Source organism: Carya illinoinensis, chromosome 8 (genome assembly GCF_018687715.1).
Source record: "Carya illinoinensis cultivar Pawnee chromosome 8, C.illinoinensisPawnee_v1, whole genome shotgun sequence".
Lineage (NCBI taxonomy): Eukaryota > Viridiplantae > Streptophyta > Magnoliopsida > Fagales > Juglandaceae > Carya > Carya illinoinensis.
Genome location: NC_056759.1, coordinates 31,641,742 through 31,651,840, shown reverse-complemented (window position 1 = coordinate 31,651,840; position 10,099 = coordinate 31,641,742). Strand labels below are relative to the sequence as shown.

At 37.1% G+C, this 10,099-nt stretch overlaps 1 protein-coding gene across 1 annotated transcript; it reads left to right on the top strand.

Annotated features, from left to right (window-relative positions):
- Positions 1–2,356: 2,356 nt before the first annotated feature.
- Positions 2,357–7,439, top strand: LOC122319374 (malate dehydrogenase, glyoxysomal-like). The gene is made up of 9 exons (XM_043137418.1): positions 2,357–2,601; positions 2,762–2,977; positions 3,290–3,604; positions 4,325–4,414; positions 4,526–4,609; positions 6,568–6,603; positions 6,711–6,800; positions 6,901–6,995; positions 7,086–7,439. The coding sequence occupies exons 1-9, from the start codon at positions 2,530–2,532 to the stop codon at positions 7,156–7,158; spliced, it is 1,071 nt and encodes a 356-aa protein (XP_042993352.1). The 5' UTR covers positions 2,357–2,529; the 3' UTR covers positions 7,159–7,439.
- Positions 7,440–10,099: the final 2,660 nt, after the last annotated feature.

Sequence of the window (10,099 nt, the reverse complement as noted above, 5' to 3'; positions counted from 1 at the left end):
CATTAAATGGAGGGAGTAGTCTTTGTTAATTTGATTTACATGGATTCCCATTAAATGGAGGGACTCACCTACCATGTTCCACCAAGCCCAACATATATGAGAGGTAGATAGTCAAGTAAATACCCAGTTTAAAGCATGGCCTATTATCCATATTCATGTATTTCTGTGCTTCTTTCATATGAGACATGTAAGTGCAGGCAATTTATAACTCGATTTTTAACATCTGTTAACTTTCTTTAAAATCATAGACAAATCCAGTATACTTTCAAAAAGTCCCTTCTTGTCTACAAAGTGATTTTTCTACACATTGTTGTATGATTATGATGTTCATGTATTATTATCGTTGAGGAAGGGATATCTTCAATTGGAGAAGCAAAAAAAAAAAACTTTGGTAATATGTTACATACCAGAACAGGTCTCGCCCAATATTCGGCGAAGTTCTTGCTCAAATCCCATGTCAAGCATCAGTCAGCCTCGTCAAGAACCTACAAAAAATCAATGCCCATTTGTGTAAAAAGACCAAATGAAATTAGTTGTATCCATACATTATATATATATATATATAAAGAACTAGAAGCAGTACTTTTAAGATAACTTAGGTTGGTTCCGCGGCACAACAGAACCACTGCGGAACCAACCTGTCATGTTCTTGCCCAGAAAATTAGTCAACTTACTTAATAATTAACTTACGCTATTCTCTCTAAACAAAACAACTTGCTTGCTTACTATACTCACGATTTCCCATTGCTGACTCTACTCTAATAGCCAATGCACAGAAAGAAAAAAAAATCAAAATCAACAAACAGATTTCTTCCTATATAAGATATACTGACTAAAGGAGTTCTTCTTAGATTTAGGCAGAGTAGTGGAAAACGACCCAAGTTAAAGGAATTAAAAAAAAAAAAAAAAACCAGATTTCAAAAACTAATTAAAAAAAAAAAAAACCAGATTTCAAAAACTTAGGCTTACCGAAATGCTCAAAGATGGAGAGAGAGAGAGAGAGAGAGAGAGAGAGAGAGAGAGAGAGAGAGAGAGAGAGAGAGAGAGAGAGAGAGAGAGAGAGGCTTACCGAGAGGAGAAACGGCGGAACAGACAGAGGGGGGGTTGAGACCATCATAGCGGCAGCGGCTACGGTTTCGTAGCTAGGGTTGAGAGAGAGAGAGAGAGAGAGAGAGAGAGAGAGAGAGAGAGAGAGAGAGAGAGAGAGAGAGAGCAGATGAAGGGAGGGGAAGGAACTTAGGGTTTTTTTTTTTGGTCCTTTATATAGAAACCCGGTTAAGCGGGTTATGGATATGGAATCCGGATTTTCTATCTGGGTCCGGACCGCATAGGTCCGGGTTTTGCAATCCGGGTTTCGGCCCGAATTTCCGGGCCAAAACCCGGAACTGGAATTCGGACCGGGCCGGATAAAATCTGGCCTGGATGAATTAGTCCTACTCTATATCATAGATACGCATGCATTCACTCGAAGTACTCTGAGAAACCGAAAACATGAGGTAATCCTTGTTTAATGTGTGTGGAGCTTTATAAACATGCAAAGTACCCATCCCCAATTTGCAACATTACCCATTTATTGATCTGTTTGAGATCACATGGTACTTACTATATATATATATATACATATTCCATCGTGAGCTTCGAATGAGTAGAGATCAAAAGTGATTGTACGTGAGTTTGAAAGTATGAAACTATGATTATAGAAAATATGCTTCTAAAATATATGCTTTGGGTATATAAAGAGATTAGTTTCACATCATAGACCCAATGGTTAGACTTGATGGTTTATGGTAAATTTAAGAATCCCACGAGAATTGCTCGGTTTGGATTGAAACAGGCTCTTAATCTATCTCATCTTATAATTATAACTTTCACAAATTCTAATATAAAATATAATAAACAATTCAATCTTATCAAATTCTAAAATAATAATAATATTAAAAAAATATTTTAATAATATTTTATTTTAACTTATCTTATATCTATCTACAAACCCAACAGAAATCCAAAGGAAGAAAAACATGTGTTGCCTAGTTCGTCCATTCCAAGGATAAAATGTCAGAACATGAAAAACATATGTTGTCCTCTTACCCCGCATATGTCCGCTAGCTGGCCCACTTTATAATTTAGAGTCAGCCCCAACGATCTTGAATTTCACAACTATGGGCTTTATATCACCCAAATGGGCTCTAAATGTAATCTTCAAGAGTTTTTGTGGATTTGTTTTGTAATCCGATCATCTTCGTGTCGTAGACCAGAATAATTATTTTATTATTTATTATTAGTCCATTTTGTCTCTTGTAATTTAATTTTCTTTGGTAGATACAAATTTGCGCAGCTAGGATAAGATTAGCTTTCCAGGCTTCCCTACTTCTCAGAATAACGTTTACGTCATTTACTTTATTTTCTTCCACATATTATACATTTTGCATGAAGGAGAGGATCACCGTAGCAAATTTCATTCTGACCTTCTACACCCACCTCCCCGATACAGTCTTTTCGCTTCGATAACTTGGATAACTAGACAAGAAGATGCAGCCCACTTCAGATGTCAACCAACGCGTCGCAAGAATCTCTGCGCATCTCCATCCTCCTAGTTTCCAGGTTTACCTTTCTTTTTCTCAAGTTTTCCTTGTTTTTTATTTTTTTTGCTCCTTTTAATTTTACCAAGCATAGCGAACTCTTCCATACAAGTTTGCGCTTTCTGGTTTCTAATAATGATTTTGGTGATGTTGGAAACGTATGTGAACTTGTGGACTAAAAGATGGGGGAGACTTCGGGCTTGAGAGCAGCGAATTGCCGGGGGAAAGGTGGGAAACACGGATTCAAGGTGGCCATTTTGGGTGCTGCGGGGGGCATTGGGCAGCCTCTAGCGCTGTTGATGAAGATTAATCCATTGGTTTCTGTTCTTCATCTCTATGATGTTGTCAACACTCCTGGTGTTGCGGCTGATATCAGTCACATGGACACTGGTGCTGTGGTAGAGTTAATTCTTCTCTCTTTTTCGCATTTCAGTGCTTGAACATATAGGGCAATTTTGAAATTGGTATATGAAGATTTTTGTCTAGCTAGTTCTAGTGTACATATTGGCTTGTTTATATGTTGTCGGTGTAATTGATTTCATAAGAGACCAAAAATACAAAATTGCGAAACTGTTGACAATGATTAACTGAAATTGATTCAATAGAATAGTTGTTCACCTCACCATAGCTTTTATTTGAGGCTCTCCAACTTTATAAGGCAAAAATTTATATATGGCTCTCGGAATTGACTGTTTTCTTTAACTTTATAGGTGCGTGGGTTTTTGGGGCCACAGCAGCTGGACAATGCCCTTTCTGGCATGGACCTAGTTATCATCCCTGCCGGAGTGCCCCGCAAACCAGGAATGACAAGGGATGATCTGTTCAAAATCAATGCTGGAATCGTTAAGACAATTTGTGAAGGAATTGCTAGATGCTGCCCAAATGCTATTGTCAACTTGATCAGTAATCCTGTTAACTCTACAGTACCAATTGCGGCAGAAGTTTTCAAGCAAGCAGGCACTTTTGACCCAAAGCGACTCTTGGGTGTCACAATGCTTGACGTTGTTAGAGCTAATACTTTTGTGGTATGCACAGATAATGTCCCTATTTCTATATGCTTCTTCATGTTGGGTATGTGAAGTCGTGTTGTTTACCATTTCATGCTAATTTATAGCTGAGCTCTCTGAAAACTGGAAGTATCCCCTGTTCCTCCTTTTATTTTGAATTCTTTACATTGACGATTCACGTTATATTTCCTCATCACATACGAGTAAGTTGCAAAATCTTTTTGCTGGGATTTAAGGCACTGTTTGAGTTTACTATAGGGTGGAACTTCTTTCCCTTCATTGTTTTGGTCAGTCTTTAAGAGAGTAATTGTGTCTATGTGTGTACCCGAAATGGGTACTTTTTCATTACATGGCAATGTTTTCAATTGCAAAAGATATAATCTGGTTGATTTATACTCAGAAGAAGACCTTCTGTGATATTTGTGACTAAGTCATCCAATGCATGGCTATATTCCACTTTAAAAAATAACTAAATCAATAATTGCATGAAAACCCTTGTTGGAACGCACTGAGGACACTCCAGAACTTGAAAGGATGACCTTCAATGATATTTGTGACTTACTATCTCAGTCACTGTGTATCTATGTTCTATTAAAAAAAAGAATTAAATCATGAATTGTATGACACCCCTTTTGGAACCTACTGACATCCCCATACCTGGTGGCTAAGGCAACTATCGCAATATGTTTCTGAACCTAACATAAAACTTACTTTTATGTTCTTTTGGATCCACTGCAGGCAGAAGTTCTAGGTCTTGATCCTAGAGAAGTTGATGTTCCAGTTGTTGGGGGTCACTCCGGAGTTACAATTTTACCTCTTCTATCTCAGGTTCAAGAGTAATAGCAAAATGTTTGCATTTAGATGCTTCTAGTACTTTGCTCCAGTGCGGGTCCTTTCTTTTTTATTATCTCAATTGATTGTTATTTACATTATATACAGGTTAAGCCTCCCAGCTCTTTCACCCCAAAAGAGATTGACTCTCTGACAGATCGCATTCAAAATGGTGGAACAGAAGTTGTTGAGGTATAGAAATATACATATTTTCCTGTCCTTTCTGTTTTCTTTCCTAATTCCTACTTATGTGGACTTGCATGATAACATCTAGCTGTGATTGTGAACACATGCATGGAATTGTTTCTTCCTGTAGGTCCGATACATGCTTCAGAGTTGATTTTGCAGTCGTATAGGAGATCAAATGATAAAAACCATATAAACTCATAACAGACATGGGTCTGCTTACCTAGTTATTCTTTCAATGACATGATTGGCTTGTATCCGTTAACCTTGATCTAATGAATATCAATAGACATGGATCTTGGTCTCAGAGACCTTGATTTTGTTGGTATAAATAAACATATGTTCGCTTTTGAAGTAAACCATTTTGCATTCATACGAACGATAACTACCTAAATTAGAAACTGTAAGGAAATAAATAGAGGGTTAACAATTACAACACTTGATGGGAAAAGATTCCATTTAGCTTTTCCATTGATAAAAATATTAAATTTACATATAAAAAAGTCAAATAATAAAAGAGTAATGTACATGTCCCAATTAGACAAGTCCCCCCACGGGTCCTTTATAAAAAAGTGGGTCCCATTAAAAAATGTTTTTTTACACTTTTTCATGGTGGGGTACACTTTTTTACAAAGGAACTACACTGGGCTTGTTTAGTTGGGGCTGTACAAATCATTACTTATAATAAAAATAAGTAAGCTACAAGTACAGCAGACACTTTCCTGACTCAGAAGGAATCCAGAATGGCTGCTAGGTTGTGTATTGCTGAAATTATAAGTCAGAACAGCTAACAAAAAAAAAAAAAAAAATTGTTCCATATGAAAATTGGAGTTTCTTATGGCTTTCTGATGCAGAGAGGAAGCGGCTAATATTTTGTTTTACTTAGAAGAGTAAGCTTTCTCTTTCTTCAGACTTGGGTTCTGTATCAGAAATTGGCTACAAGTTGTAAGTTGGGGTCTATACAGATACTGCACCATCAGAGTGTAGCTTTTGTTTGGAATGTCATACACCGGCTAGCTCTTGTTTGGAATGGATTGGAATTCTGGATTGAAATGAATATATAAAGCCAGAAGAAGCCACCTGCACAAGACTTTTAAAACCTTACTCACAAGAGGCTTGAATAGCCATTGCAGAAATAAGTATTGGAAGAATGGTTTATATAAGAGAAAGTTCTTTTTGGATATATGGCCTGAAAGCTAGATTTAGCAACATACTATTGCTGCAAAAACTATAAGCATTATATAATCTAGGCTAAGGATGAACTCTAGTGGATGAGAGTCACATTGGTCATGGCAAATCTGACAGTGTGCAGCCTAGTGGTCAATGTAAGTTTGGAAGAGATGTTAACTTGGACATGCTGGGCTCAATTCCCCACTAAGCGCTCCCATAGGTAACTAATATATGGTTCTGGCGAGCAAGGCTGTATATCCGGGGTTACTTCTCAGGGATAGGTGCAAATGGCTCTACTTGGTGAGTTTCCACAATGTCATGGTAAATTAAAAAAAAAAAAAAAAAAAAAAAAACCAACCCAGTAAACAAAATGGCCTCAATGGGATTCTGTAAGCATGGGTTTCTCCAGTGTATCTGATCCAGTGCACTAGTATTTTTGCATAGGCATGGTTTCTATGTATGTAGCAAACTAATCTTCAGCATCCAGAGAGACGGTAAACCCCCATGTCTGCATGAGATTATAGATTTTTCTTCCTACAATAATGAATAATCTTTAACCAGTTGGTTGATTGAATGGTCACGTCTTCTAGATGATTTTGCTTCATATTGTCGAGTATTTGCAGCCAGATTAAAGACATTACGACCCTTTTTTTATGGAAAAAAGTTATTTTCATTGTATTTTTGCACAAGTTCTGATTGGTACCACATGCAGAAATCTTTTGTGGTCCCGTCCTATTGCCATTATGTTTAGAGTGATTTGTTATTTCACTCATGATTGCTAACATTATGTGCAGGCAAAAGCCGGAACTGGTTCTGCAACACTATCAATGGTTAGTTATTTTATCTTTAAAAATAATTTCCAAAATAATTCCATGTTAATTTTACGATTGGACTTGCTTAAAATATGAAGAAAGTTAAATAAATTAAAAAAATGCAGGCGTATGCTGCCGTAAAATTTGCAGATGCATGCCTTAGGGGCTTGAGAGGAGATTTGGGTGTTGTCGAATGTGCCTTTGTGGCTTCTTCGGTATGTTTATGGAGTGCCATTCCCTTGAGCGAATTCCTCTTTTTCTTCTTTTACTTTTAATTTCTTGCAGTTTCAGTGAACTGATGCATTGCTGTTTTAGGTGACGGAGCTTCCTTTCTTTGCATCCAAGGTAAGGCTTGGCCGTACTGGAGTTGAGGAAATATATCCTCTTGGCCCTCTGAATGAGTACGAGAGGTCTGTATTGTTAGTTATCAGAAGTCTTTAATTTAATTCCTTTGTTCAATCTATATAATAAGTTTTAAAAAGGGCTATAATTATAAACAGTGCTGGCTTGGAGAAGGCAAAGAAGGAGTTGTCAGCAAGCATTCAGAAGGGAGTTTCTTTCATCAGAAAATGAACAGAGGCGCCATTAATCTGGTTTTCTTGGATACACATTCCTTGTCTTATGGATCATAACCTGTTTCTTCTAACCATACCAGATGGAAGTTGGTGTCATTACCTGTTGCTAGTATCAAGCGATAAAGAAGTTTCGATCATGTGCAGTTGCTTGTTTGGGGCTCAGATGAAATTCCTGTAACAAAGATGAACTGGGTATCTGTAAAGGAGTACTGGTTTTTTTTTGTAAACTACAATATTAATCTGAGTCCAAAGTCTAATACAACCTACGTGATTTATCCCTGGCATGGTCTTTTTTGGTGTTCTTACTTGATAGTCGAAGCATATTCCGAGATCAGTATTTCCTTACCTTGGAAAGTGGATTTTTTAAAGTGTTTTTAACAGTTCAATAAGCTCACAAAACCATGAATCTATAATTCTGAAGCTTGTGCCAGAGATTCAAACCAGTATTAACTTTGTAACAGTACATGTACTAAGGCAGGCCGCCTGTTTCGAGCCCAAGACCACAAAGGACGGACCTCAAACCCAAGCCATCGACACAAACAAAGCAAATACTTTTTACTTGAACAGATGAAATAACAATTTCTGAAAATGTTGGGCATAGAGTAGTTCGCCTTCTACCCTCTTCGGCCATGAGCAATAGCCATTGCTTTTCATTTTATCTATATATTTTTGTTCCTTTGGAAGGGTATAGGCATAAATAATGATTTTTTATAAACTTTGGATGAAAAATTGAGAGACAAGTTTGTAGAATATTTTGATAAAGGGTCAATCTTTAGATGTGCAAAATTAGAATATTCTAGGTCTTAAAAGACAAAGGACACGAAGCATAATTAAGGGGGTATTAGCGATGTTTTTCCTTTATTTTATTTTAAGAACATGATTATGTAATAGCTGATGTAGAAGTTGCCATTGTCAAGTGTCAAACTACTGATCATTCTCACAGTTTTTCATGCAAAATCCTTGGCAATAATCCTGCCATTACTCTGTCCTTGGAGATGATGCAGGGTGTAGTCATGAGCATGCCATATATCTTAAGAATAATGATAGCCTATCATATCTTAATTGTAGGCTTAGTGATCCAGCCCACTTTTATCCGCAAAATAGATCGGACACCATCATTTCCCTTTCTAGCTAGTTCTAAATTTCCATCTCTATCCGCCTTGCATGCATGGCGTGTAATTACATTAAAGAAGCAAAATTTTTATGGTGGGTCTGAATATAAAATCTTTATATCTAGTAGTAGGAGTGGATTAATATATGATATATATTATTGTCCACAGAATTTTATCTTTGTAACACATTTTTATCGGCTAGAATTAATGCACGTTTACTTAATTCCAAGGCCTTACTCCTTGGAGAAGCATTTTGGAGAACATGAGTCTTGCTTAAGAGATGATCCACAGTATAAATAAGCTTTGTAGGGGAGAGAATGTGATGCTTAAAATTGATATGGCCAAGGCCTATGATAGTGTGGAGTGGGATTTCGCTTTTCATGTGTTAAGCTCCTTTGGTTTTTCTTCCATTGTTTGTCAATTGACTAGACAGTGTGCAATAACCCCATGGTTCTTGGTGGTTATGAATGAATGGAACATCAAAAGGCTTCTTTAAAAGTGGAAGAGGGTTAAGGCAGGGAGATCCTTTGTCTTCATATCTTTTCATTGTCTTGAAAGAAATTCTAACAAGACTGATGAAGAGGGAGTTTGATCAGGGTCAGATTGGTGCTTTTTTACAAGCTAGAGGTACTCCTCACATTTCTCATTTACTATATGCTAATGATATTGTAATAATTTCTAATGGAAGCAGTTCGCCCATAAGGATGATTATGGAAGTTCTAAATATGTATGAGAAGTGGACAAGTCAGGTTGTTAGGAAGGAAAAATCGTGCATATTTTTCTCAAAACTTATTCCATCTCACCGAAGAAGGGCCTTGCTAAGGCACTCGGGGTTCAGTCAAGGCAACTTTCCCATTAAATATCTCGGGGCTCCAATTGTGTCTGGAAGTTTGAAGATTAGTGATTTTGAGGAGCTTATTAGCAGAGTAAGGAGTAAGATTGGAGGATGGATGCAAAAAATTCTTTCTAAAGGTGCTCAAATTCTTTTACTTCGCCATGTCCTTATGAGCTTACCTATGCATTTGCTAGCATGAGTAGTGTTCCAAAGGCAGTCATTTCAAAATTGAATAGGTTGTTAAGTACATTTTTTTAGGGAGTTTTTGAAGGAAGAGAATAAAAAATGGATGGCTTGGGGCAAGATTTGTAGGCCTACGAAAGAAGGTGGCATTGGTATTAGAAATTTTCAAGAGGTTCAAAAATCTCTTCATATAAAATTAGCATGGTGTCTAATGTCAGGGAAATCACTTTGGGCGCAGTTCTTTAGAGAAAAGTATATCAAATCTACGCATTGGTCTCTAGGGGACTCAAGTCGGGGTACTCGTACCTAGAAAATCAAGCAAGGTAATGTCTTATTTTGGAAAGATAAATGGATGGATTCGGGGGCTTTATGTGACCAAATGAGTCTGGTAGGCAAATCTGATCTGAAACTTATGGAAGTTTTGGTAGAGAATGGATGGGACCAAGAAAAAATTGCTCAGCTAGTTGGGGTTTAGAAGTTGGAGGAAATCGTGGAGGTGTTGGGAAGGAAAAATTAGGAGAGGATTTACTTATATGGGAAAAAAATGGTAAGTTCAACACTAAATCGGCATAGGATTGCATTAGACTTAAAGCTCAGGAATTGCCTTGGTCGAAGTGGGTGTGGCATGCCGCAGTGTCGAAAAAAATATCTATTACCATGTGGAAGACATATAATGATTGTTTAAGTGTACATAATTGTTTGAGAAGAATAGGAATTCCTATTGTGTCAAAATGTGAATGTTGTGTAGATGGAAAGTATGAAGATTTTAACCATGTCTTGGCCATAGGAGTTTTTGCGCGAGTCATTTG